The 27,754-nt window shown below is 65.4% G+C and overlaps 1 protein-coding gene across 2 annotated transcripts in view; it reads right to left on the bottom strand.

Annotated features, from left to right (window-relative positions):
* The window catches only part of LOC138806608 (selenocysteine-specific elongation factor-like), a 137,182-nt gene that overhangs the window by 12,940 nt on the left and 96,488 nt on the right, over positions 1-27,754 (bottom strand). Inside the window, exons 5-6 of one of the 2 annotated variants that reach the window (XM_069992041.1) lie at positions 11,110-11,760; positions 2,222-2,378 (exon numbers count right to left, since the gene is read on the bottom strand). In XM_069992041.1, coding sequence (XP_069848142.1) covers positions 2,222-2,378; positions 11,110-11,760 — 808 coding nt within the window. The remainder of the gene's footprint in view (positions 1-2,221; positions 2,379-11,109; positions 11,761-27,754) is intronic. The other variant, XM_069992042.1, reaches the window with a different exon arrangement.

The following is a 27,754-nucleotide window of genomic DNA, read 5'->3' as shown; positions in this document are numbered from 1 at the left end:
GGCTTGTTTTCATTTTTATAGGGGTTTTCTGCAACCTCAACTCTCACCCCTCATCCCTACTCAACTCCCAGCCCGCCGTGGGCCAGCCCTTCTGTGGGAGCCGCCAGCTGCAGGCACAGGCCAGGCCAGGGCGGGGCCCGTGCAGGGGCCGAGGAGCCCACTGCCCTCCTGCTCTTGGCTCGGGGCCTCCGTGGAGGTTGGCGGGAGGCCATGCCGGGAAGCCAGGACTTTGGAAAGGCCGGCACTTGAATGCGTCTCCTCCACACGGCGCGGCCATGGAGCTCCAGCATGCAGCTGCCAGGCCCCTGACCGCCAACACCACCACGCCACTGCCCGGCCTTCTCTGCGGCTCGCCCTCTGAGGGAGGAGGCTGAGGGTGGCAGCCAGCCCGGGCTGTCCCCCAGGCCCAGCCTCCCCGGAGGGCCTCAGGTGGTGACGAGACTTGCGAGCAGAGACGCGAGTATCGAGCGCAGCCGAGAGCCACCGGGGTGGCCGTGCCCGGTGCCGCACGGGCTCGTGTGCCACTCGCACGACCGAGTTCTACCAGCCAGCCCACAGACGGCGCCCAGCCCAGACAGGAGCCCAGGCAGGAGGCTGGATATCAGGACTCACTTCTGAGTCTCTTAAGAAACATGGATGTGGCCTAGCGGCCGGCCTTACTAGCTACCTAAGAGATGAGAGTAAAATCCCTGAGCCACCATTTGCCAGATATCCAATTAGGAGACACAACGGCCCAGGGCCAGGCTGCGCCGGGCGGGCGGAAAACGGCCCTGCAGGGCTGAGGATACAGCCGAAGGGTGCTTTTGGGATCACTGCCAGAAACTCTTAAGTTGTAAGCGTGAAAGTTCCAGCAATCCAACTTGAGAACCCTTCTTAAGAAATACCCTACAGATTCACGCAGTTACGGCTGCCACTCCGGCCACACCGCCTGCCACTGAGATGCTGGAAACACCACTGCGCCTGCCCAGGAGGGCGTAATGACTAAGGCCGCCACCGCTGCCGGCTGCCCCCTCCCCCGTGCTGGGCCCCATGAAACCCCAGGGCCCCTGAGCTGCACACAGGACCGCCAGGGGTTGAGTGGGACACCCAGCCAGGAACAGTGGTGCTGGTGGGCGGGGGGTGGGGTGGGGCATGGTGGGGTGAGGCATGGTGGGGCAGGGCGGGGCGGGGCGCGGACAGGGCAGGGCAGGGCAGGGCGTGGGCAGGGTGGGGCGTGGGTGGGGCGTGGGCGGGGCGGGGTGCGGGTGGGGTGGGGCGTGGGTGGGGTGGGGCACAGGCCGGGAGGAGTAAGGGCCTGGGGAGTGCGGGGTCTGGAAGGTGCCGGGTGGGTGCCAGCCCCCCCCCCCACAGGAGGCTTTGCCAGGAACCCCAAACCAGCACCATCTTTCTCATGCACGCCACACATCCCCTTGTGTCTGGCTTTGCCATTCCAGCCCAGTCTAAGCCACAGAAAAGACAACAAGGAATCTGCAGAGCCCGGGTGGGTGATGGATTCCTTGCGGGATTCTGCAACACTGCAGTATGTTTAAAAAGTTGTCCAACACGACACTGAGAAAACCAAGGATGGAGGCGGGGTGGGCTGCTCTGAACGGCCCCCCTTCCACACCAGGGGAGCCACGGTGGCCACCCCTCCTGCCCCCCCCTCAGCGGGCACCGGCCCCTGAACCGATGCTGCCGCCTCCTCAGGCCCTGCGCCCTGCCCTGCCGTGTGCCAGCCTCTCCTGCGCACCCTACTAGAACCAGCACACCCGCAAGCCCACCCCCTGCCAGCCCACGCGGGACCTTCAGCCGTGAGCGTGTCCCTCCCGTGGCCCGGCACCCAGCAGGAGCCTGGTACTCATTGTCCTCAGTGAAACGCAGGCTGAGCAAATAAATGGACACGCAGCCTCAGGAGCGGCCACGAGCCTGGAACCCAGGAGCTCCATTTCTGGAGGCATACGCATCTCAGCATCCGGCGGGCTGGCGGGAGCCTGATTCCTCCACCTCTGCCAGGCAGGGGAGGTGGCAGCTCCCGGCGTCCAGTGGGGTCCCGCCTGGCACTGCCCCCACCCCACCCTCCCCAGTCCTCAAAGATCAGATCCACCTCCGTTCCCCAGGAAGCCGAGGAGGCAATGGGGGAACGGGATGCCCAGGCTCCACCTAGCTAACCTACACCAGCCTCTCAGCCGCGGGCGTGGCGCCCAGGGCCCGCAGCATGGGCAGGATCGGCGCCGGCACTCACCAGGGATGTGGATCTTGAACTTGCCACTCTGGCCAAAGGCACTGTGGATGAGGCCTCGCTCGCCGGTGGACAGGGTCACCTCGAGCCCCACGAACAGCTGGATGTTGGTCTCCTTCTTGAAAAGGGAGCGGCCGATCACGTTGTAGTCATCCATTACCTGCCACAAAGAGAAGGCGTTAGCGCACGCAGGAAGCCCGCACCAGGCACAATGCTGCGTGGAGCAGGGCAGCGGCTGGGCCTCCACACGCACGCCGAGAGCGGGCTCTGCGGCACAACGGCCCCGTGAGCTGGCTTCCGGGCTGGGGAGGGGGCACACCGGTGCAGTCATGGCCACCTCGCTCGCTGTGGGCACGGCCTTGGTGCCTGTCCGAAGGCCCAGGGCCCTCCAGGGCTGGCAGGGCCCTGCCTCTGGTCTCCTTTCTGGACGAGCTGTGCCTCCACTCGGCCACACGCACCTGTGCGCAGTGTGGCCCGAAGCTCTGCCGGGACCCTCTGCAGCTAGACACTTCCGCAGTGCCTCTCCGTCCAGCCCCACCCTTGGTGGCTCCTTGACCCGGGCCGTGAGCCACGTGTCTGAGAACGCGCCCACCAGCCACAGCCCGTTCCACCTGGCGTGTCCGCGGCCGGCTGCCCAGGCCCGGCCCCAGCCCCGGCCCCCCGCGCTGCTCTCTGCTGCCGGAAGGCCGGCCCTCCGAGCCCCTGGCAGCCCCACGCCCTGCGGCCCCTGCTCAGGTCCCAGGTGTGCTGCAGCAACTCGGGCTGCAGAGCACAGGGAGTGTCCAGCCGGCAGCGCAGAGGGCCCCGAGGGAGCCGGGCGGACCCTCCGGACCCTTCACAGCATCGCCAGTAGAAGCCGTCACCTGCCACTCAGATTTCCCAAAGGGTAGGACCCAGCTCAAGCCTTGGGTCCAGCCTCCTGGGCACCAGGCCGACTGCTGCTGGGCCAGGCCCGGGTGGCTGGTGACAGTCCCGGAGGAAGTCACAGAGACCCAGTCCACGCTGCCCTACTGCGCTCCAGGGAGCCAACTTTGGAGCAAGCCCACGCGAGCTGATCAGAAACAAGCATGCGTGACGGGGCCTCTCGGTGGACTCAGCTCGGGTTTCCTGACAGGAACCCTGAGCCACCTTCCTCCAGGGGAAGGGCCAGCAGAACCCGCCGGAACAGACCGGTGCAGCCAGCCTTGCGGCCCTGGGCTGGTCAGCTTGGCTGGTGACAGCTGAGCACCGGAGAGGGGTATGGCAGCTCTGCCTGGGCACCAGCAGGAAGCCAGTGGTGCGGAGACGGAGCGGGTGCACCGTCAGAGCGCGGGGGGCGGGGGGCGCACGGGAGACGGGGGGCACTCCTCGAGCGGAGGCCTGTTCTGGCGTCTCGGGCCGGGGTTGTGGCTCTACTCCCCGCAGCACGCAGATCCGGCGCGCGGGGCAGGGCAGCGGCGGCAGGCCTTACCCACGCCGCCCCAGGCTCTCCAGAGCCTTGGAAACCTCTGCCTGCTCCTCAAGCTGTCAGAGGCTGCAAATGGATTGCTTTGCATAGTAGAAATGGTCTCATTTACCCTAAAATCCTTTTGAAAAAACATTTTCCATCCGCTGTGATTCACAGCACCAGATAAAAGGTGATGGATGAACTGGATGCAAATATCGATAAGAACAGTCATTTCTACTTGCACAGCCGCTGCAGCTCAGAACCTCCCCACAGGCAACCTCCTTGTCCTCCAGAGCCGGGCTCCAGGGCAGAGCTCCCAGACCCACATCGCCCCCCGGGGGCCGGCCCAGGCCTCCCGCCGCACGGGGCAGCTCTCTCTAGCCGTGTCCCCCAGAGGAGCCGGGCCTGGTCCGGCTGCATGCTCAGCCACACCCCCGGCTCTGGCCTGGCGGAGACACCACCCTGTGAGGGGAGCTGGAGCGTGGAGACAGGGGCCCCGCTGCCCCACACCCCAAAAGGCTGCAGCTGCGATCACGGCCAGATCTAAGGGTTAGTGGCCAGGAAACGCCAGTCAAGTCTGCCAGCCCCATGTTGCCCAAGATGCCTGGCCTTTGGGGGCAAATCTGACCGAGTACCACAGTGGCTGAGTAATAAAGATGGCGGCCCTTGGGTCAGGACCACAAAGGGCGTGGTGCAGCCTATCTATAACCCAGTACTCCGGAGGCCCAAACAGGAAGACGGGACATTTGAAGCCAGCCCAGGTTGCATGCAAGAACTCTCAAGAAAACAGAAACCACCACAAAACAAGGAGTACCCCAGGACTGGACAGGTCCAGAGCAGGGCTGCTCAGCAGGCTCTGCTCACACTGGCCCGTGGACTCGCGCGGCCAGCCTCTGGGCCCGTGGGCAGAGCCCCACATCTGCTGTGCATCCGCCGGGCTGACCGGCCGGCGGACCCCGGCTGAGGGGAGCCCCGGGGCCCAGCCACGCCGCCTGGCACTCGGAATGCGCGGGCGATGAAGGGGTCCGTGACGCGGCCCCGGTGGTGGGCACTGCCCCCTCACCCTGGGGTCTTTCGACAGGCAGGTGGGAAACGGAAGCAGACACCTGTGAACTGTCACCATCCCACTAACACATCTGCCCTGAGCCTCTGCCAGGCCTCCCACCAGCTCCCACGTCCCCCTGGGACTCCAGCCGACCTTCCTGGGCTCCACTCTGACATGTTCTGCTTCTAGAAACTTCCCACACCTAAGACGGAGCCTGAGCCACTATCTCTACATCTCACTCTTGACAGTGGCCCCGGCCTCTTCACCAGGCTGCGAGCTCTGGAAGGAAGGCTCTGCCTGCAGCCACACGCCTTCCCACGGCCCCCACCCCCTTGGTCACGGCAGGCAGGCCACACGCCTTTCCACGGCCCCCACCCCCTTGGTCACGGCAGCCAGGCCACACGCCTTCCACGGCCCCCACCCCCTTGGTCACGGCAGCCAGGCCACACGCCTTCCCACGGCCCCCACCCCCTTGGTCACGGCAGCCAGGCCACACGCCTTCCCACGGCCCCCACCCCCTTGGTCACGGCAGCCAGGCCACACGCCTTCCACGGCCCCCACCCCCTTGGTCACGGCAGCCAGGCCACACGCCTTCCCACGGCCCCCACCCCCTTGGTCACGGCAGCCAGGCCACACGCCTTCCACGGCCCCCACCCCCTTGGTCACGGCAGCCAGGCCACACGCCTTCCACGGCCCCCACCCCCTTGGTCACGGCAGGCAGGCCACACGCCTTCCACGGCCCCCACCCCCTTGGTCACGGCAGGCAGGCCACACGCCAGGCCACACGCCTTCCCACGGCCCCCACCCCCCTGGTCACGGCAGGCAGGCCACACGCCTTCCCACGGCCCCCCACCCCCGTGGTCACGGCAGCCAGGCCACACGCCAGGCCACACGCCTTCCACGGCCCCCACCCCCGTGGTCACGGCAGCCAGGCCACATGCCTTCCCACGGCCCCCACCCCTCTGGTCACGGCAGCCAGGCCACATGCCTTCCACGGCCCCCACCCCCGTGGTCACGGCAGCCAGGCCACACGCCTTCCCACGGCCCCCACCCCCCTGGTCACGGCAGGCAGGCCACATGCCTTCCCACGGCCCCCACCCCCCTGGTCACGGCAGCCAGGCCACATGCCTTCCCACGGCCCCCACCCCCGTGGTCACGGCAGGCAGGCACGGCTCTGAGACCCCCCCCCACCCCCCCCAGGTGTCAGGACCGAGGAGAAGGGAGAGCAGCGATGGGCCTTCGGGATAAAGCAGCCCGGGAGGCGTCTCCCGGAGGGCACCCCTGGCGACCAGCCCGGCATTGCGCGGCTGCGGCGGCCCAGCGGGCCCGTGCGGTCTGTGCCCTCCGCCGCCTTCCAGAGGCCGTCGGAAGACGCCTCGCTGCCCTGCCGCGCCCCTTGTCTGATTTAAAGTATTACGCCAACTCCCACAAGGCACAGAGGGCCCGTTATTCCCCAAGCCGCATCTTACGCCAAGGCTGACTCTTTATTAACTTCAGGGGAGCTTCAAAAGGCTTGGGGGCTTTCACGCCAGACACAGACGGCCCTGGAGTTAGTGTCAGCGCTGCGTACAGGGAGACGAGGCCCCGCGCCGCCCCGAGGTCTGGCTGTGTGGGGCGCGGCCTCGTTCACTGTTGAAGCACGTGAGATGAGGGGCCTCCCGGGCGGGCTGGGGGCTCGGGCTGGCTGGTCTCTGAGCGTCAGGTCAGGAAGGAGGTCAAGTCTGGTCAGCCGGTCCTTGCGTGTCAGGGCTTCTTGGGTACGATAGGAGCAGACAGATGAGAGGCCCCGGGCCAGCGCCCCTGGGCCCCGCCCTAGCGAGGAGCGGGGAGACGGCCCGCGGCCAGCCGCGCCCTGTGGAGGGGCAGGGTGACCTGGGAGGCTCTGTGGGTCCACACCAGCCACCCTGGGCAAGGCTGTGGGGTAGTGGCCGGCCGGCAGGCCCCTCCCGGACCTGCACAAGCGCACACCCTCGGGCCCCGGCCTCCAGAGGGGCCTGTCGGGGCGTGGAGACTCGGTGGCGATGGCTCAAGGCCAGCACACGGCCCTGCCCTGCCCCCAGCAGTGGGTGCTGGGTCCTCGGCCGCTCCTCGGCTGGGCAGAGACCGGCCGCACCCTGTGGGCGCAGGGGCATGGAGCCGCCCAGCTTGAGAACCAGGCTGTGGGAGAGGGAGCAGGGCACTTCCAGGAAGCGTAACGGCGGCGGGAAGCCAGAATCCCAGCAGGGCCCAGCAGACACCCCGCGCGCCGGTGCGGCCGGCACCACCCGCTCATCAGGTCTCCAGGGCCCAGGAGGGTCTGGCGAACCCCCATGTCCAGGAAAAATGGGTACCCAAAGACTAGAGGAGGGCAGAGGGGGTGGATGGAGCTGGGCTGAGGTCGGGCGGGGCCGGGGTCTGCAAAGAGCAGGAGACAGCAGCGGGGAATGGGGCTGGGCCAGGCCCCGGGTGGACTCCAAGGCCGGTCTGTGGCTCTGGGCTCGGCCCCCCCCCGTCTGCTGCCGTGCCGCCCACGGCTCCCGGCGGGCATCTGCAACGCTCCCGGGGCACAGCCTTGCGGTGGGACGGCCAAGCGTGCCAGAGACGGGGCTGGCCTCAGCACATGGAAAGATCTCTCCACGCCCCCCCACAATACACCGCTTGTCCCGGGTCATTCCCTCCACCAAGCCAGAGTGGGGGACTGCAGGGGTGGGGGTGAGAGACGGTGTGTGGGCGCGTGACTGTGCGCGCGCGTGACTGTGAGAGCGCGCGTGACTGTGTGCACACGTGACTGACTGCATGTGTGTGAGCATGACTGTGTGTGACTGCATGTGTGTGACTGTGTGAGCGTGGCTGCCTGTGTGTGAGCGTGTGACTGTGTGACTGTGTGACTGTGTGTGTGACTGTGACTGTGAGCATGGCTGCCTGTGTGAGCATGTGTGAGTGTGACTGTGTGACTGAGTGTGACTGTGTGAGCGTGTATGAGCGTGACTGTGTGTGACTGTGTGAGCGTGACTGTGTGTGACTATGTGTGAGCATGGCTGCTTCTGTGTGTGTGTGTGTGTGACTGTGTGTGAGCATGGCTGCCTGTGTGTGTGAGCATGTGTGAGTGTGACTGTGAGTGTGACTGTGTGTGACTGTGTGTGAGCATGGCTGCCTGTGTGTGTGAGCGTGTGTGAGTGTGACTGTGTGTGACTGTGTGTGAGATGGCTGCCTCTGTGTGTGAGTGTGACTGTGAGTGTGACTGTGTGTGTGACTGTGTGTGAGCGTGGCTGCCTCTGTGTGTGAGCGTGTGTGTGACTGTGAGTGTGACTGTGTGTGAGCATGGCTGCCTCTGTGTGTGAGCGTGTGAGTGTGACTGTGAGCGTGTGAGTGTGACTGTGAGTGTGACTGTGAGTGTGACTGTGTGTGAGCGTGGCTGCCTCTGTGTGTGAGCGTGTGAGTGTGACTGTGTGAGCGTGGCTGCCTGTGTGTGTGAGCGTGTGTGTGACTGTGAGTGTGACTGTGTGTGAGCATGGCTGCCTCTGTGTGTGTGTAAGAGAAAGAGACACAAGTGCGCTGTTTTCCAAATCACAGACTCTTCTGGCTAAAGGATCAGACACTAGCATATCCACAAGGAGGGAACCTTCTGGAACAGCTGGGGGCTTCTTGGTGTGTGTGTGTGGCGTGCTGGTGGCTCTGCTGGGGACAATGCTGGCCGGGCCGGTGGGTCACCCAGTGGCTTCCGGGGATGCGCACGTTGTGCACGGACGGCGGGCCAGCCCAGGCCACTGGGGGAGGAGCAGTCGCTGGTGGCCATTGTCCCAGCCTCAGCGCGGGGCCTTGGCGGCGGTGATCATGTCCTCACACGCGTCTCTCTGTTAGGGCTTGGGAACTGCCCAAGTGCTAAAGTAGGGATTCTAATTCCAAGGCGGGCAGGGGGGCAGGCGGGCAGGCGGACGGTGAGACAGAGCCGGGCCTCCCGAGGGCTGGCCCGAGGAGGGGCTGCAGGGCTGGAGTTCTGCCACCCACCGCGCTGGCACAGCCCGGGGCAAGGAGCTTCCCCAACCCACCAAGACCTGACGTGGAGCACCCACCTCTCGGAAGGACTCCTCCATGGTGATCAGACTGAGAGACACTACACTGCGGTGGAGACCAGCCACGCCAGCACGGCCGGCAGCCGGAGCCCAACAAGCATTCACCCAGCAGCGGCCACAAGCCGGAGGCGTCCATGGGCTCCTCCTCACTCCCTCGCACGCCGTGAGCAGAATTATTCCTCTTGGAGCTGCGGCCCAGAGACCCAGGAAGGCGTGTGCACACATGCACATACACACGCACGCGCATGCGTGCGCACACACATGAACACGGAAGAGCCCGAGGCTGCCTGGGACGGGCAGGCCGTGCTAGCGGCTCTTTGCTCTCTCTAGTCACCCTAAGGCTACCAGGAATGACAGAAGGACACGGGCACACCTGGGCAGAGGCTCAAGCGTGCCGCTTCTGGGCCCCGCCCGCTGGAACCTGGCGAGGCGGGCCACCTTTCCCTCTCTGTAAGAAGCAAGGAGAGGGCTGGGCGCCGCGGCTCCCGCCCGTCGGGCTGGCTCCTCAGAGGGCTCCAAGCCATCACCGGGCAACTGGGAATGCAGCAGAGGCGCCCAGTGCTGGAGTACTGACTGAGAGCACAAATGCTCAGGGACAGTGCCCAGGCCGAGACCGGGCCAGGTGAGCCTCGGCCGCAAGGCCGCCGTGGGGCAGCGGGAGGCAGGCCTCACCACACCACGGGAGGGACGCGGCCTTTGCCCTGCTCACTCCATCAGAGGCCAGGGCTGGCCGCCGTCCACGGGCGCGAGGGCTGCACGGGCCGGGCCTCCCGACTCCCCCGACGTTCCTTCACCTCAGCCCTTTCTCCGCAGCCCTCCGCCGGTCGCGCAGGCGGGCCCACGGCAGCGGCCTGCTCGCGGGAGGAGAGACGGGAGCGGGGCCCTGGCCTGGCCACGTGCGGTCACACTCCACCACGGCACCCGGAGGGGGTCCAGGTCGGGAGAGCACCCTGCCCGTCCGTGCCGCTGTGCCGGCGCGGGTCCTCAGCCTCCGGCCAGCTCACCCCGCGCGAGCCGCCCGCGCCCGCCAGGACACCAGAGCGCAGGGCTGGGCCGGGGAGGCGGCCGCGGACTGGGGGTTGCGTGGTCGCCTGCTGGCGTTGCGCACAAAGCTCAGGGGCAGCGACCAGGCCCCCAGTTCAAGCCCAGGACCAGAGCAAAAATGAACCACAACAAAACAAAGACACATAATATCCATAGCCTAAAGGCACGCCGTAAGTGCTCAGCCAGCGGTGAGTGGGCTGGCTCCCTCACTCCCGCGGCTGGTCTCGGAGGCGGGGTGCAGCGGCCCCAAGGCCAGCCCCCCTTCCCACCCTCTCCACAGGCCCCCGGCGGGCTCCCTCCGGGGCTGCTCAGGGGCAGCCGCTGGTGGGTCTGGACGCCGATCCCCTGGGGCGGCCAGCCTCTGGCTCTGGAGGCGGCTGCTCCGGTCCTCCCAGCGCGCAGGCAGGACCCAGGCCAGAGCAGCCCCGGCTCTCCCCGGCCCTCGAGCGGCGGGAGGCGGCCTGCTCGGCCAGCACGGGCCTGCCAGGAGGGGCACACTCAGGGACGGCGCTCCCCACGGACGCCGCTACACGGCATTGCACCCGGACGGAGGGGGATAGCGCTGCAACAGCTTCACCTGCAACCGCCTCACAGACCCGGGCCCAGTCGGGGGGAGTCGGGCCCTGCGCACCGGAAGCTTCCGGGGTCACGGGAGGGCCGAAACGGGCGGTGGGAACAGACCGAGCCTGCCTCTGGCGGGCTGGTGCTGGCGCTGTGTGGGGCGGGGCCTGGCCGAGGCCCGGAAGGCCCCGCGGAGGCTGCCCAGGCCACGCCTGCTCGGCCCGGGACCACGAGCTCATCCGGACCCCCTAAGGACACACCGGGGGGCCAGCGCCGCTGACGGGAGGCAGGGCAGCCCGACGGCCAGCACTCCCAGAGGCTGCTCCGGCTCTGTCCCGCCGGGGACGGGCTGGACGCTCGGCCTGCGTCCTGTGACAGCGATGTGCCTGGCGGCGTGGCCTTCTGTCTCCTTCCCTCCTCTTGCCTCCTGGCCCTGGGCCACCCTGTAGGGGAGGCCTGACCGGGCCCACGGCCTAGGCACAGTGGCTGGGGCGGGCAGGGAAGTGTTCCAGAAGGCTGGAGCCCGGGAGCCAGCGGGGCAGGGGCTGGGCTGCAGGCACCAGAAGGGACAGCAGGAGGGGAGCCGGGGCAGCAGGAGCAGCCTGGGCCAGGCCTCGCTCTGCGTGGCCCGGAGGAGAGAGCTCATGGGCCTCCGAGACCTGCAGAGGCCCAGCGGCCGCTGGGGGCCTCCCGGCCGGGCCGGGCCGGGCCGCGGGTCCTGCCCTCCGCTGCGGGCTGGGGAGGCCAGCACGGCCGCGCTCACCCGGTCCACCACGCCGTGCTTGTGCTTCAGCTTGTACACCCTCAGCGTGGGGAGGAAGCTCTCCGCGTAGTTCCTGTCCTCCAGCCCGTGGAGCAGGGTGCCGTGGAAGGCCAGCCGGCAGGAGTTGGAGTGGATGTCCGCGTCCAGCCGGGAGCCGATCACCAGGCACAGCCGCGGACAGGTGATGGGCTTCTCAAACTCCACCAATGCCCACTGCTGCCGCGGGCAGCCGCCCTCGGGCGCCCGGCCCGCGCCGTCGGCCTGGCCGTCGGGCGCCGCGGGCACCGCGTCCTTGCTCAAGTACTGCTCCTGGAAGAGGTACTCCCGGGAGAAGTCAAAGGCGTCCGGCGCAGGCTCCCGGTCGAGGCCGTCCGGGGCCGGGCTGAAGAACAGCAGGCGGCCCATGACCGTCTCGTGGCCCACGGTGATGTGGAACTTGGCCTTGGTCTGCAGGGGCCCCCGGAAGTAGGGGATCTTCTCCACAGAGATGATGGCGGCATGCACGGTGCGCAGCGTGTCGGGCGCACACACCAGCCCGCGCTCCAGCAGCTTGGGGTCAAACTGAGTCACGCAGAGGCCCAGACGGTCCCCCTGCATGGCCGAGGTGACCGGCGTGTGGAACATCTGCATGGACTTCACCTTCCTCACCACCTGCTCGGGAGAAGAGGAACAGCACTTGAGCTGGGCTGGCCCGAGCCCGGCCGGACACCGCCCTTCCCACCCCCGTGACCCCAGAAGGATCCCGGCCGGACACGGCCCTTGCCGCCCTCCTCACACCCAGGACCCCGGATGGAGCCCAGCCGGACACAGCCCTTGCCGCCCTCCCCACGCCCAGGACCCCGGATGGAGCCCGGCCGGACACGGCCCTTGCCGCCCTCCCCACGCCCAGGACCCCGGATGGAGCCCGGCCGGACACGGCCCTTGCCGCCCTCCCCACGCCCAGGACCCCGGATGGAGCCCGGCCGGACACGGCCCTTGCCGCCCTCCCCACGCCCAGGACCCCGGGTGGAGCCCGGCCGGACACGGCCCTTGCCGCCCATCCCACGCCCAGGACCCCGGATGGAGCTCAGGACGCTGGGCCAGGGTGGCCAGGGCGGTGGCGCAGCCTGCTCCACAAGGCGCACACTGGCTGTGGGAGGAGGCAGCGGGCACCCAGCCGCCCCGGCTCCACCCGCCATCTTTTCCCCACTCCCCGGCCATGCTGGCGCGTGCAGCCCTCACCCAGGCTGTGGTTGGGCCGGCCTCCCAGCACGGCCCTGTGAGCCCGGGTCAGCGCAGGTCAGGCGCCTCACGGTGGGGTGTCCCTCCGGACCTTGACGCCCCTCAGAGTCCCAGGCCCTCCATGGCCTGGCTCTGCCAGAGCCCGCAGCCAGAAGACCAGTCCTGGGAGCACCGTCAGCACTGCACGCGCCCCGGGAGCACTCTGACCCGGGAGCACCGTGTCAGCACTGCACGCACCCCAGGAGCACTCTGACCCGGGAGCACCGTGTCAGCACTGCACGCGCCCCGGGAGCACTCTGACCCGGGAGCACTCTGACCCGGGAGCACTGTGTCAGCACTGCATGCGCCCCAGGAGCACCGTGTCAGCACTGCACGCGCCCCAGGAGCACTCTGACCCGGGAGCACCGTGTCAGCACTGCACGCGCTCACAAGCATTCTGTGAGCCAGGTTCTGGCCAGGGAAGAGGAAGGAATGGTTCTGTAGAGCTCTCACCCACACGCTGAAGATGGCCTCTGAAGGAACAACTACAGGGTACCACATGCACATTACGCGTCGTACGTGGCACGTGCATGGTGAACAGGTGTGTGACCGCAGGGCCCTGCCGCCGTCCCCCGAGCTGGGCGTGGGACTGGGCCCGCAGTTCTCAGAGGGGCCTGGGGGGCCGCTCCGGAGGCTGCCGGGAGCAGGGTCAGGCCGGGCTGCCGGGGTAGCCAAGGCCACCTAGGCCTGTCTCAGCTTCTGGAAGGTTCCTCTGCCTCCCGCACTCGGCTCTGCTTCCATCATCTGGAAATCGGGACCAGAAGGAGTGTCCCCAGAAAGCGTGTGAGACCCACGCCGGTCTCCCGAGCTCAGGCCCCGCTTACTGGGGTGGGGACTGTGTCCCACACTTCAGAAAACCTCCCCGGCCTGGCCCAGAGAGCCCGCGGGGCTTCCCGCTCCCCCCGCGTCTCCTCCGGCCTGGCATGGGCCTCGCAAGCCAGCGTTTGTTTAGACCGTGAACCACCCGCCGACAGGGTCGGCAGGGCTGCGGGAGCCTCACCTGGAGCGCCCGCCGCCCACGACGCGGCCCACCCCGGAGTGCGTGGGCTCCCCCATCCCCTCCACTCGCTGACCGACCCTTTGGGTTCCCTCCTGAGAGTGGGGGATGCTGTGACCAAGGAAACCTCGCCGGCCACCGGACCGCCAGGGGCCACCGCCGCCAGGGCCTGCTCACCACACCTACCCGCCCTGCGGCTCAGGCCCGGCCGCACGCAGCCTGGCCGCACTGAGGCTTACAGTCGCCCGGCTCCGGGCCAGGAACGGGGCACTTCCACAGAGCAGACACCGCCCCTAGGCGTGCGGTGAGGCCGGGCGGAGCTGGCTGACCACGGGGCTGCCTGGAGCCCGGCTTTCCACCACAACGGCACACGTGTGGCGAGTCTGCAGCCGCTGCCTATGCCCTGCACGCGTCAGCCCGCGCCAGACCCCTCCCAACGCAAGCTGGGCACTCGCAGGCTCTCCCTGAAGACACTGACGCGCGCTGGCGCTGGCTCTGTCTCTGTCTCTGTTTCTGTCTCTCTTTCTCTGTCTCTCTGTCTCTGTCTGTGTCTCTGTTTCTGTCTCTCTGTCTGTCTCTCTCTCTGTCTGCCTCTGTCTCTGTCTCTCTGTCTGTCTCTGTCTCTCTGTCTGTCTCTGTCTCTGTCTGTCTCTGTGTCTGTTTCTGTCTCTCTGTCTCTCTCTGTCTCTCTCTGTCTCTGTCTGTCTCTGTCTCTCTGTCTCTGTCTGTCTCTATCTGTGTCTCTGTCTCTGTGTCTGTCTCTGTTTCTGTCTGTCTCTGTCTCTCTCTGTTTGTCTCTCTGTCTCTGTCTCTGTCTGTCTGTCTGTCTCTGTCTGTCTCTCTGTGTCTCTGTCTCTGTCTCTGTCTGTCTCTCTGTCTCTGTCTGTTTCTGTCTCTGTCTCTCTCTGTCTGTCTCTGTGTCTGTCTCTGTTTCTGTCTGTCTCTGTCTGTCTCTCTGTCTCTGTCTCTCTGTCTCTCTGTCTCTCTGTCTCTGTGTCTCTGTCTCTATCTTTGTCTCTCTGTCTCTGTCTCTGTCTGTCTCTCTGTCTCTGTTTCTGTCTGTCTCTGTCTCTGTCTGTGTCTCTGTCTCTGTCTCTGTCTGTCTCTGTGTCTGTCTCTGTTTCTGTCTCTGTCTGTCTCTGTCTGTCTCTGTCTCTCTCTCGCACACGCGTGTGCGCTCACCTCATGCCATGTGTGCTGGGGACCGGGGCTCCGTCTCCACACCCCGGGCAGCTGCGTGGAGCAGGGCCTCTGGCAGTGCAGAGATATCGCCAAGGCCTGAGGAGGGCCTGAGAGGGAGGAAGGACAAATCACCACAGATGGAGGCTGCCAGGGCTCTGACGAGGGCTGTGAAGCAGATGGAGGCAAAAACACTGCGGCTCTCCGCACAGAGGCCAGAGGCCTCAGCGCCTGGGCTGACACCCCGAGGGCACTGGACAGCCACGGAGGGCGTGCGGTCATGGCCGGCCTGCGCGTGGGGAAAGCTGGCAGTCCCGCCCTGCCGCCTTCCGAGACGGCCCATCCGTCCACGGCCCTCCACTTGCCCCGGGAGAGGCCAGGATGCACGCGCACACCAACCCCATGTCTGCTTCCCCATTCCGCTCTCTTTCACAGGCGTAGCCTAAGTGACAGGGACGCTTACGGAGGGAACACGGCCGCACGAGGCCCAGGCCTGGGAGCCCGGCCTCCTCGGCTACTCCGGCACCGCCACCCGCAGCCCGTCCACCACGGAGACGAGGCTGAGCTGCGGGCAGCCGAGCCGTCAGGCGCAGGAGGCGCGGTGGGAGCGGTGGCCGTGGCGTGCGCTGTGCGAGCCGGCAGGCCCGCCCTGGAGCTCCGGGCCGCCTCTCCCCTGCAGGGCACTCGGGAAGCAGCGGCAGAGGGCAGCCTCTGAGCTCGAGCTGGTGCTTGCTCACAGTGTGCCCTTCGCCGTCACTGGGTCACTCAGGTTCATAAAACCCGAGGCGGGTTGGGGTTTTTACATCCAATTTTATGGATGAAGACATGGAGGCTTCTGACGTCTCCAAGGTCACAGAGAAAACAGATTGGAAGTCGGGGCTCTAAACCCTGGAGCTGCATGGCAGCCCCGGTGCTCCGTCCCCTCCCCGGGGCCTCGGCTCCCCGTCTGGGCACGGGCTGCGGGCAGCTGTGGACTCTGGGTGTGAGGACTGTGTGTCCATATGCCATGAGCCCCAGAGAAGCCTCCAGGGGGTGGCTCCACGCTAACCACCAACGTCCCCCAGACACCAAGGGGGGCAGGACGGGAGGCTTTTCTTGGGCGAGGACGTGGCTGTGGACGGGGAGCCGGCCTGGAATGCAGTGTGGCACAGGCCCACTTTGCTCCACGGCCCAGGTCCCTTCCTGGCCAGTCACTGGGCGCATGCACGGACCGTGCCCAGGCCTGGCTTCCCAGCGAGAACTTTGGCACAGTGTGGCAAGATGCAGACTCTAGGAAACTGGCTCTCAGCCTCCGCTCTGGGCCGACCGCTGCCGGTGCGCAGCCATCCTCCGCGCTCTGCGGGCCTGGTGGCCCTCGCGGAGACGCGCTTCGACTGCGGGGCTGTCAGAAGGCGGAGAGGACGGTGCCCACCAGGGCGTGCAGAACGGTCCACGCAAGTCTCACAGCCACCGTCCAGGTGCTGACCAGGACCACGGGGCCCGCGGGGGCCAGCCATCTGCCGGGCATCCAGCCATGCTGGCTTCGTGCAAGGCTCTTCACCGTACCTCGTGTGCAGCGCACTGAGCCCACGCACGCACGCGGGCGCGCACACGGCAGGCTGGGGCAGCGCCCTGCCGGGGGACCCGGCACACACGGCAGGCTGGGGCAGCGCCCTCCCGGGGGACCCGGCACGCGGCGGGGAGACAGGCTGGGGCAGCGCCCTCCCGGGGGACCCGGCACGCGGCGGGGAGACAGGCTGGGGCGGCGCCGTCCGCACCGGCTGCGGGACGGGCAGATGCTCGCGGGCGTGGCTGTGGCTCTGTGTGGATTGTCCCTTTGGTGTTCCCGAGGCCGGCTGTAATGAGATTGGACCTCTATTACCCGTTTTCATTCCATTAATGGCCCGGCTGTGCCAAAGGCCTGGGTTGGGACCTCATCATTACTTAATAAAATGTAAATCGGAGAGGAAGAAGAGACACACAAGGTTTGACACTAATAAGCTTACGGCGGGATCAGTTACCTCCATTCAAAGAGGTTCAGACTGGAGGGGAAATGAAATAAGCTTGTAAAGATCAGTCCAGGTTTGGCTCCATCAGACCTAACCAATTTTGTTTAATAAGGTTTCAATTTGGCTGCTTTTGCCCCTCCCTCCTCTTCAAGTGAGGCTCTGTACAGATAAGACATTTTCGGCTGCCTAGTGCATTTAATCGCATCTCACACATAAAAGTCAAACCCAGGGCTCTCGTACCCAGGGGCCGGAGCCAGCTCCCAGCACACACGCCAGTTAACTCCTGAGGGACGTAACTCTGCCCACTCACTCTCAGCAAAACCAAAGGTTGGCAGAAGCAAGTGACAGAACAGCTAGTTACCTGTGTTCCGCCACCAGGAACAGAATGACAAAGGCCCAGCGCCCAGCTGAGGACCGAGTCCGCCCCTCCTCGGTCCCTGGGACGGCCGCCTTCGCAGATTCTCTGTAGCTCCACCCATGTGTTTCTCAAGAGTGCACATGTGTTCGACTGTGCAATGGCACGTACATGTTAGTGAGGTGACATACATGTTAGTGTGCACAGCACTGCATGTGAGTGCATGTAACAGCATATACAATGGCACGTACCTGTTGGTGTGTACAACGTCGCACACATTAGTGTGCACAGTGGTACACCTGTTAGTGCATGTCCTTGCACAGAGCCCCAGGTTTGGCTTTTATGTGTGACATGCAATTACATGCATTAGGCAGCATACATGTTAGTGTACGTTAACCTGTTAGCATGCAATATCACACGTGTTAGTACACACAACGGCACACGTTTGTGTGTGCGACGGTACGTGCATGTGGGTGTTGCAATGGTGGGTGTTGTCTCACGCTGCGATGTCCCCTCCTCTCTGCATGCAGGACACGTGTGCACCGCACACCTGTACTGTGTGAGTGCGGTCAACTCCAGGAGGCAGGAACCTGCGGGGGCATGTGTTGTTTTCACTGCTGTGTATCTGTATGAAACTCGTCATCTGCCCGTGGCCTTGTCACTGACAGGATGAGGGTTGCTCACTTTTGCTGTCATAAAAAACGGCCAGCACACACAGCGTGACCACACGCCCAGCCAGCACACACACAGTGTGACCGCATGCCCAGTCAGCACACACACAGTGTGACCGCATGCCCAGCCAGCACACACACAGCGTGACCACACGCCCAGCCAGCACACACAGTGTGACCGCATGCCCAGTCAGCACACACACAGCGTGACCACATGCCCAGTCAGCACACACACAGCGTGACCACACGCCCAGCCAGCACACACACACACACACACAGCGTGACCACATGCCCAGTCAGCACACACACACACACACACAGTGTGACCACACGCCCAGTCAGCACACACAGTGTGACCACACGCCCAGCCAGCACACACACAGTGTGACCGCATGCCCAGCCAGCACACATACACACACACACAGCGTGACCACACGCCCAGCCAGCACACACACAGTGTGACCGCATGCCCAGCCAGCACACACACACACACACACACAGCGTGACACACGCCCAGCCAGCACACACAGTGTGACCGCATGCCCAGCCAGCACACACACAGTGTGACCGCACGCCCAGCCAGCACACACACAGCGTGACCACACGCCCAGTCAGCACACACACAGCGTGACCACACGCCCAATCAGCACACACACACACACACACACAGTGTGACCACACGCCCAGTCAGCGTGCACACACACACACACACAGCGTGACCACACGCCCAGTCAGCACACACACACACACACACACAGTGTGACCACATGCCCAGTCAGCACACACACACACACAGTGTGACCACACGCCCAGTCAGCACACACACACACACAGCGTGACCACACGCCCAGTCAGCACACACACACACACACACAGCGTGACCACATGCCCAGTCAGCACACACACAGTGTGACCACACGCCCAGTCAGCACACACAGTGTGATCACACGCCCAGTCAGCACACACAGTGTGACCACACGCCCAGTCAGCACACACACAGTGTGACCACACGCCCAGTCAGCACACACACAGTGTGACCGCATGCCCAGTCAGCACACACACAGCGTGACCACACGCCCAGTCAGCACACACACAGCGTGGCCACACGCCCAGTCAGCACACACACAGCGTGACCACACGCCCAGTCAGCACACACACACACACACACACACAGCGTGACCACACGCCCAGCCAGCACACACACAGCGTGACCACACGCCCAGCCAGCACACACACAGCGTGACCACACGCCCAGCCAGCACACACACACACACACACACACACAGCGTGACCACACGCCCAGCCAGCACACACACACACACACACACAGCGTGACCACACGCCCAGCCAGCACACACACACACACACACACAGCGTGACCACACGCCCAGCCAGCACACACACACACACACACACACACACACAGCGTGACCACACGCCCAGTCAGCACACACACACACACACACACACAGCGTGACCACATGCCCAGTCAGCACACACACAGTGTGACCACACGCCCAGTCAGCACACACAGTGTGATCACACGCCCAGTCAGCACACACAGTGTGACCACACGCCCAGTCAGCACACACACAGTGTGACCACACGCCCAGTCAGCACACACACAGTGTGACCGCATGCCCAGTCAGCACACACACAGCGTGACCACACGCCCAGTCAGCACACACACAGCGTGGCCACACGCCCAGTCAGCACACACACAGCGTGACCACACGCCCAGTCAGCACACACACACACACACACACACACAGCGTGACCACACGCCCAGCCAGCACACACACAGCGTGACCACACGCCCAGCCAGCACACACACAGCGTGACCACACGCCCAGCCAGCACACACACACACACACACACACACACACACACAGCGTGACCACACGCCCAGCCAGCACACACACACACACACACACAGCGTGACCACACGCCCAGCCAGCACACACACACACACACACACAGCGTGACCACACGCCCAGCCAGCACACACACACACACACACACAGCGTGACCACACGCCCAGCCAGCACACACACACACACACACACACACACACAGCGTGACCACACGCCCAGTCAGCACACACACACAGCGTGGCCACATGCCCAGTCAGCACACACAGTGTGACCACACGCCCAGCCAGCACACACACAGTGTGACCACATGCCCGTCAGCACACACACAGCGTGACCACATGCCCAGTCAGCACACACACAGCGTGACCACATGCCCAGTCAGCACACACACACACACACACACACATACACACAGCATGGCCACATGCCCAGTCAGCACACACACACACACACACACACACACACAGCATGGCCACATGCCCAGTCAGCACACACACACACACACACACACACACACACACACACACAGCGTGGCCACATGCCCAGTCAGCACACACACACACACACAGCATGGCCACATGCCCAGTCAGCACACACACACACACACACACACACACACACACAGCGTGGCCACATGCCCAGTCAGCACACACACAGTGTGACCACATGCCAGTCAGCACACACACACACACACACACACACACACAGCGTGGCCACATGCCCAGTCAGCACACACACAGTGTGATCACACGACCAGCCAACACACACAGTGTGACCACACACCAGTCAGCACACACACAGCGTGACCACACGCCCAGTCAGCACACACACACACACACACACACACACACACAGCATGACCACACACCCAGCCAACACACACAGTGTGACCGCACACCAGTCAGCACACACACAGCGTGACCACACGCCCGTCAGCGCACACACACACACACACACAGCGTGACCACACGCCCGTCAGCGCACACACACACACACACACACACACACACACAGCGTGGCCACACGCCTGTCAGCACACACGCACACACACACACAGCGTGGCCACACGCCTGTCAGCACACACGCACACACACACACAGCGTGGCCACACGCCCGTCAGCACACACACACACACACACACACACACAGCGTGGCCACACGCCCGTCAGCACACACACACACACACACACAGCATGGCCACACGCCCGTCAGCACACACACACACACACAGCATGGCCACACGCCCGTCAGCACACACACACACACACACACACACACACAGCGTGGCCACACGCCCGTCAGCACACACACACACACACACACACACAGTGTGGCCACACGCCCGTCAGCACACACACACACACACATATACAGCGTGGCCACACGCCCGTCAGCACACACACACACACACACACAGCGTGGCCACACGCCTGTCAGCACACACACACACACACAGCATGGCCACACGCCCGTCAGCACACACACACACACACACACACACACAGCATGGCCACACGCCCGTCAGCACACACACACACACACAGCGTGGCCACACGCCCGTCAGCACACACGCACACACACACACAGCGTGGCCACACGCCCGTCAGCACACACACACACACACACACAGCGTGGCCACACGCCCGTCAGCACACACACACACACACACACACAGCGTGGCCACACGCCCGTCAGCACACACGCACACACACACACAGCGTGGCCACACGCCCGTCAGCACACACGCACACACACAGCATGGCCACACGCCCGTCAGCACACACACACACACACACACACACACACAGCGTGGCCACACGCCCGTCAGCACACACGCACACACACACACACACAGTGTGGCCACACGCCCGTCAGCACACACACACACACACGGGGAAGGGGCACCCACAGCAGGGGGGAGGGAGCCACGCGTTTGTTGTTCTGACACAGAGGAGGAGGAGAAAGCCCCACAGCAGCCTGGCTGAGGCGCTGGCCTGCGGCAGGCTCAGGACCTGGCCACCACCACGGGACCCAGCTCCGTCAGGACAGCAGTGCAGAGTCAGAAGGCTGCCCGGCCTGCGGCTGCGGACAGTGCCCAGGACGGGGCAAGCGGGTCGGACTCCAGCCCACTTGCCAGGGACGTCTACCGCCTGTGAGCCCCGGTGTGCCCGGCACGGCAGAGGCCCTCCGAAGCTCCGGGCCCGTGGGTGTGCGTGCACACGCGTGTGCGGCCTGAGGCCCGGCCGCGCGGCTGGCCGGTGCGGGGTGCCCGTCGGCGCCCCTCCAGTCTCCTCACGCCGCGTGTGGGGGCTGCGGCCGCCCCACACGGCGCCCTCCAGGGGCACGAAGGGGGTCGCCGGGCCTGACGCGGCCCCGTGGGAGCCCCCAGACAGAGGGTCCCCGCAGCATGCGGTGGGTGCTCCCCGGGCCCAGAGGGGAGGCCGGGTGCTCTCCGCGGGCCCTGTGCGTGGTCCAGGCCGGAGGGCAGAGGAGGGGCGCCCCGGGTGTGAGCCCGTGACAAACCGTGCACTGAGGGCTGGTGGAAAGGGCAGGGGGCCAAGGTCCCGGAGCCACGCCTGGGCCAGCAGGAAGCCACGAGAGTCCACACGGGGGAGGGCGTGGAGGGGAGCGCTGGAGCGGGCAGGAGAAGGGGCGCTGGCGGGCCCAGGCTGTGGCTGCCAGCCCGGGCTGCAGAGGCCCTGGCCGGACGCTGAGGGGAAGAGGGACAGCCACTCACAGAGAGCAGCCACGCACGGAGCACGGGCCCCCGCACAACGGGCCCTCGACTGGGCCACGCCCCGCGCTGCTTCCGCCCGGCCTGCGCGGGCTCGGGAGCCGGAGACAGAGCTCTGGCCGCGGGAACCCGGCCCTGCCCGGCAGAGCGGCTGCTAGCCACTTTCTGCTTCTCTAAGGCCCAGATGTGTTCTTGCACATCAAAAGAGAACAACTTATAAAGTTAAACTAAATCAAGGGCTTTTGTTCTGAGGCATCGTCGCTGAACTAATTATTCCTGTATGTTGTTTAATGAAATAGTGGTGCCATATATTAAGCCGGTTAACAGGATGAGCACATGAGTTACAAGGAAGGTCGGGGCTGGGATTGTAAATTTAACTTTTTCTTAAGAAGAGATGAAACAAACCACTCAACTCCCCTCTGCCGTATATCACGGGAGGGGATTGTGGCACCGAGCGCTGAGGGCCGCCCGGTGCGGCGCTGGCTCACTGCCCTGGCCCTCCGCACCGGCCCCTTGGCCTCACGGCCCCCGGACGCACGTGACAGCCCCGGAGCAGCGGCTCACAGACAAGACATCCGGGCCGACACCCCGGCGTGGCAGGAGAGGGGTGAGCGTGGCGTCACCTGCCAGGATTCCAGCACAGGCCGCCGGGGGCCCGCCACGGCCGCCACGCTGCACACGTGCACCACGCACAAGTCCGCTGGGACACAGAACACGCCAGACTCCGGGCCTTCCGGGACAGGCACCTTTACCTTGGGCCAAGACACACGTGCTTCCGTTATAATTGAACAAAGAACTATCAGACTGCAAGTACATCCCAAACCAAACCACACACTCATGCCAGAGACAGTAAGTACAAAGGCGATCAAATAACAACTCCCAAACGGCCTCAGGGTCCTGTGCCACAGAAGCCTTACTGCAGGTAGCGCGCGCCACATGTGGTCAGCACCGGCCGGCACTGGCAGGTAGCATGTGCCACGCGTGGTCAGCACTGCCCGGCACTGGCAGGTAGCATGTGCCACGCGTGGTCAGCACTGCCCGGCACTGGCAGGTAGCATGCACCACGCATGGTCAGCACAACCAACAAAAAACAAAAAACAAAAAACTTTTTTTTTTACGTGCTGGTGGTCCTGGGGCCTGAACTCTGGGCCTGGGCGCTGTCCCTGAGCTTTTCTACTCAAGGCTAGCACTCTATCACTTGAGCCAAAGCTCCATTTATGGCTTTTTGCTGGTTGATTGGATATAGTGTCATGGACTTGCCTGCCTGGCAGGGCTTTGAACTACCATCCTCAGACCTCAGCCTCCTGAGTAGCTGGGATTATAGGTGTGAGCCACCGGAGCCTGGATAAACTTATACCAACCTTTTCACTCCAAGTCAGAGTGAAAGTAGAACTGTGGATGTCAGCACGGGGTTTATCGCACCTCGCCCCTGCCGGCGGGGAGCGACGCTCTACGCCCGACCCGGACCCCCAGCCAAGCAGGGGCCCTGGGCAGCTGGCTTGCCCGAGCCCTCACCAGGCAGCAGCAACGCCAGGTCTGCAAAGCAGATACTCAGCACCGGGACCTGAGAGGCTGGCTGAGTTCTGCGCCACAGCCCAGAGGCGCACTGCGGCGTGCGGCACCGAGGGGGCGGACACAGGCACCAGCTCCCTGGGGATGACAAGAGGCAGGCTTCCCCCAGAGCTGGCCGGTCAGGACCCACGACGCGCCAACGGCGAGCACGGCGGTCTCCGCAGCGCCAAGCACGGAAGAGAACTGCAGGCACGGCCAGGAAGAGCACGCGTGAGCAGCCCGGTGTACACTGATCGCAGGGTGGCCCGGAGACTTCAGCCAAGCTCACTCCAGCCCAGGGCTCATCATTCGTGCCAGGCCCCCTCCCACGGAGCCCTTGCGCACGGCAGCGTGCCCAGCAAGGCCTTCTTCTCAGTGTTCTTTTACCGAAAGACACAGCCAAATGCTTAGATGAGAAGAGCGGGGAGAAAAACCATACTCTGACCCGTGGTAACTGAGCCTGCCGTGGTGCTGGCCCGTGTCCGCCGTGACCGCCCCGACCCCATGGTACTGTGTCTACCGCGACCACGCTGACGCCCCAGCACCATGCCACCGTGCTCGCCACGACTGTGCCGACCCCACAGCACTACCACGACCGCGCCGACCCTACTGCACCATGCCACCGTGCCTGCCACGACCATGCCAACCGCACAGCACTGTGTCCATGACCGCGCCGACCCCACAGCACCATGCCACCGTGCCTGCCACGACCATGCCAACCGCACAGCACTACCACGACCGTGCCGACGCTACTGCACCGTGACATTGTGTCCGCCGTGACCACGCCAACCCCACAGCACCGTGACACCGTGTCCGCCACGACCACGAGGACCCCACAGCACCATGCCGACCCCACAGCACCGTGCCACCATGTCTGCCGTGACCACGCCAATCCCATGGTACTGTGTCTGCGCTGACCCCACTGCACCATGCCACCATGACCACGCCAACCCCACGGCACTGTGTCCACCACGACCGCGCCGACCCCACGGCAGTGCGCCCACTGCAGGTCAGCTACTGAGGAGCAGCAGGTCAGAACACAGGCCTGCGGCGAGGACGGCAGCCTCCATCTCTACCTGCTTCGCATCAGCGTGGTCACTCCATTTCTCAACAGCCAGGGTCAAGCCCCAGGTGAAGGCAGGGCCCCGCCGCCCCCGTGCGGCCAGTGGGCGGGCAGAGGCCCCCTCCACCCGGGGTGGGTGCCAGCGGACGGCGCTCCCGGGCAGGGGGCTGGAGGAGCTGGGTCCCGGCTGGGAGGACCCCCCCCGTCCAAGACCCAACTCGTCTGTGCTGGAGGTGGGCGCCCACAGGGTCCCGGTGCCCCAGCCCCAGGCCACTGAGGACGGGGAGGGGAGCAGGGCTCAGATCGCTGCCGGTCCTTGGAAAGGGCTGGGGGGCCAACCGGGCCCGCTTCCTCGTGAGCCCGGCTCGGCTCTTGGGTCTGCAGTCTCTGCCGTGGCCTTCCCCACCCCCCACGGCACCGTGGGCAGGCCACCGTCTGGAAGCTACGGTCTGCACACGCTTCTGGAAAGACTGCGTTTCCCACAAACGGCCCGGCCTCCACAGCCAACGCGGTCAGTCATCCGACGCCCGCCACCCTCCACAGCCAACGCCGCATCCGACGCCCGCCACCCTCCACAGCCAATGCCGCATCCGACGCCCGCCACCCTCCACGGCCAATGCTATCATCCGACGCCCGCCACCCTCCACAGCCAATGCCGCATCCGACGCCCGCCACCCTCCACGGCCAACGCCGCATCCGACGCCCGCCACCCTCCACGGCCAACGCTGTCAGTCATCCGACGCCCGCCACCCTCCACGGCCAACGCCGCATCCGACGCCCGCCACCCTCCACAGCCAACACTGTCAGTCATCCGATGCCCGCCACCCTCCACGGCCAACGCCGCATCCGACGCCCGCCACCCTCCACGGCCAACACTGTCAGTCATCCGACGCCCGCCACCCTCCACGGCCAAAGCCGCATCCGACGCCCGCCACCCTCCACGGCCAAAGCCGCATCCGACGCCCGCCACCCTCCACGGCCAACGCCGCATCCGACGCCCGCCACCCTCCACGGCCAACGCCGCATCCGACGCCCGCCACCCTCCATGGCCAACGCCGCATCCGACGCCCGCCACCCTCCACGGCCAACGCCGCATCCGACGCCCGCCACCCTCCACGGCCAACGCCGCATCCAACGCCCGCCACCCTCCACGGCCAACACTGCATCCGATGCCCGCCACCCTCCACGGCCAACACTGCATCCGACGCCCGCCACCCTCCACAGCCAACGCTGTCAGTCATCCGACGCCCGCCACCCTCCACGGCCAATGCCGCATCCGACGCCCGCCACCCTCCACGGCCAATGCTGTCAGTCATCCGGCGCCCGCCACCCTCCACGGCCAACGCGGTCAGTCATCCGACGCCCGCCACCCTCCACAGCCAACACCGCATCCAACGCCCGCCACCCTCCACGGCCAACGCCGCATCCGACGCCCGCCACCCTCCACAGCCAATGCCGCATCCGACGCCCGCCACCCTCCACGGCCAATGCTGTCAGTCATCCGACGCCCGCCACCCTCCACGGCCAACGCTGCATCCAACGCCCGCCACCCTCCACGGCCAACGCCGCATCCGACGCCCGCCACCCTCCACGGCCAACGCTGCATCCGACGCCCGCCACCCTCCACGGCCAACGCTGTCAGTCATCCGACGCCCGCCACCCTCCACGGCCAACGCTGTCAGTCATCCGACGCCCGCCACCCTCCACGGCCAATGCTGTCAGTCATCCGACGCCCGCCACCCTCCACGGCCAACGCTGTCAGTCATCCGACGCCCGCCACCCTCCACGGCCAATGCTGTCAGTCATCCGACGCCCGCCACCCTCCACGGCCAACGCCGCATCCGACGCCCGCCACCCTCCACGGCCAACGCTGTCAGTCATCCGACGCCCGCCACCCTCCACGGCCAATGCTATCATCCGGCGCCCGCCACCCTCACATGACAGCTTGCTCCAAGTCCGTTTATTCAGGCTGAGCTTGTTTTCTTACAGGACAAGCCACGGTCGATTGTCCTTTCTCCGCTTTATCTGCCTCTGCGGCCGGGTGGCTGGAATTCGAGGCCTGCATGGCCACGCCTGGCCCCGCTGAGCACGCAGTTGTGTGGTGAGCTGCCTTCGGGGGGGGGGGCTCCTTTAAGGACCGCAGCCGCTCTGTCCAGGGCCTTGCCCACTCACGGAGGTGCCGCACCGCCCCGGCGGCCCGGCCGGCCAGCAGCCAGCCCCGCGGCAATGAAGATGCCAGAACGATTTTTTCTTGTGTTTAAGTGAGAAGGAAAAGAAGAAAAAGGAGCAAAATGCAGCACAACGGACGTCGGGGCCAGAGCAAACTCTGCAGAGCCTTCTAGCTGCTTCTTCATCTCTGCCTGGGTCTAAGCACCTGCCTCCTGTGGGAAGGGGAGGACCAGGAAGTGAGGCTCTGGCATACACGCCCACATAAGAGAGGATCGCTAGGAGCAGATCACACACACTCACGCTCCCGAGTCAGGCCACGGGGGAGGCGCGCGGCTGCCCGCCGGGCCCAGGGCAGCAGGGCTCACCGCTGCGGGACACGCGTGTCTCAACAATGCCGGTTTGCAGTGCCCAGCGGAGAAGCCAGCGCGACCAGCCTTAGGTAAGTGCACAGCTCCGCGACTTCCCGGCCTTGCAAAGAGGGTCGCGCAGGAGCCGCAGGGCGCGCTCAGTCTCCACATGAGGCCAAAGGCCCCCGGAGGCGCGGGGACGCCGTTTCTCCTCTGGTTCCGAGTCCTCGCGGGGCAGAGGTGTGGGGCCAGGACACGCCGCTCCACACCCTTCTCTGCCCTCCACACCCTTCTCTGAGCGTGTCTATCTCAGATGGGTCTGCGGAGGTCAGAGCCAGAACACCGTGGCATGTGAGCAGGAAGCCTCCTGGGCGCCGGTGCCCCGGCCGGGGCCAGGCGGGCGCTCCGCGAGGACACTGGTGCCACGTGCGGTGCCCCACGCAGACAAGCAGCGCAG

Source organism: Dipodomys merriami, unplaced genomic scaffold, assembly GCF_024711535.1.
Source record: "Dipodomys merriami isolate MVZ:Mamm:240054 unplaced genomic scaffold, mDipMer1.0.p SCAF_401, whole genome shotgun sequence".
Taxonomy (NCBI): Eukaryota; Metazoa; Chordata; class Mammalia; order Rodentia; family Heteromyidae; genus Dipodomys; species Dipodomys merriami.
Note: the sequence above shows the minus strand (reverse complement) of the source record. Positions and strands in the feature narration are given on the sequence as shown.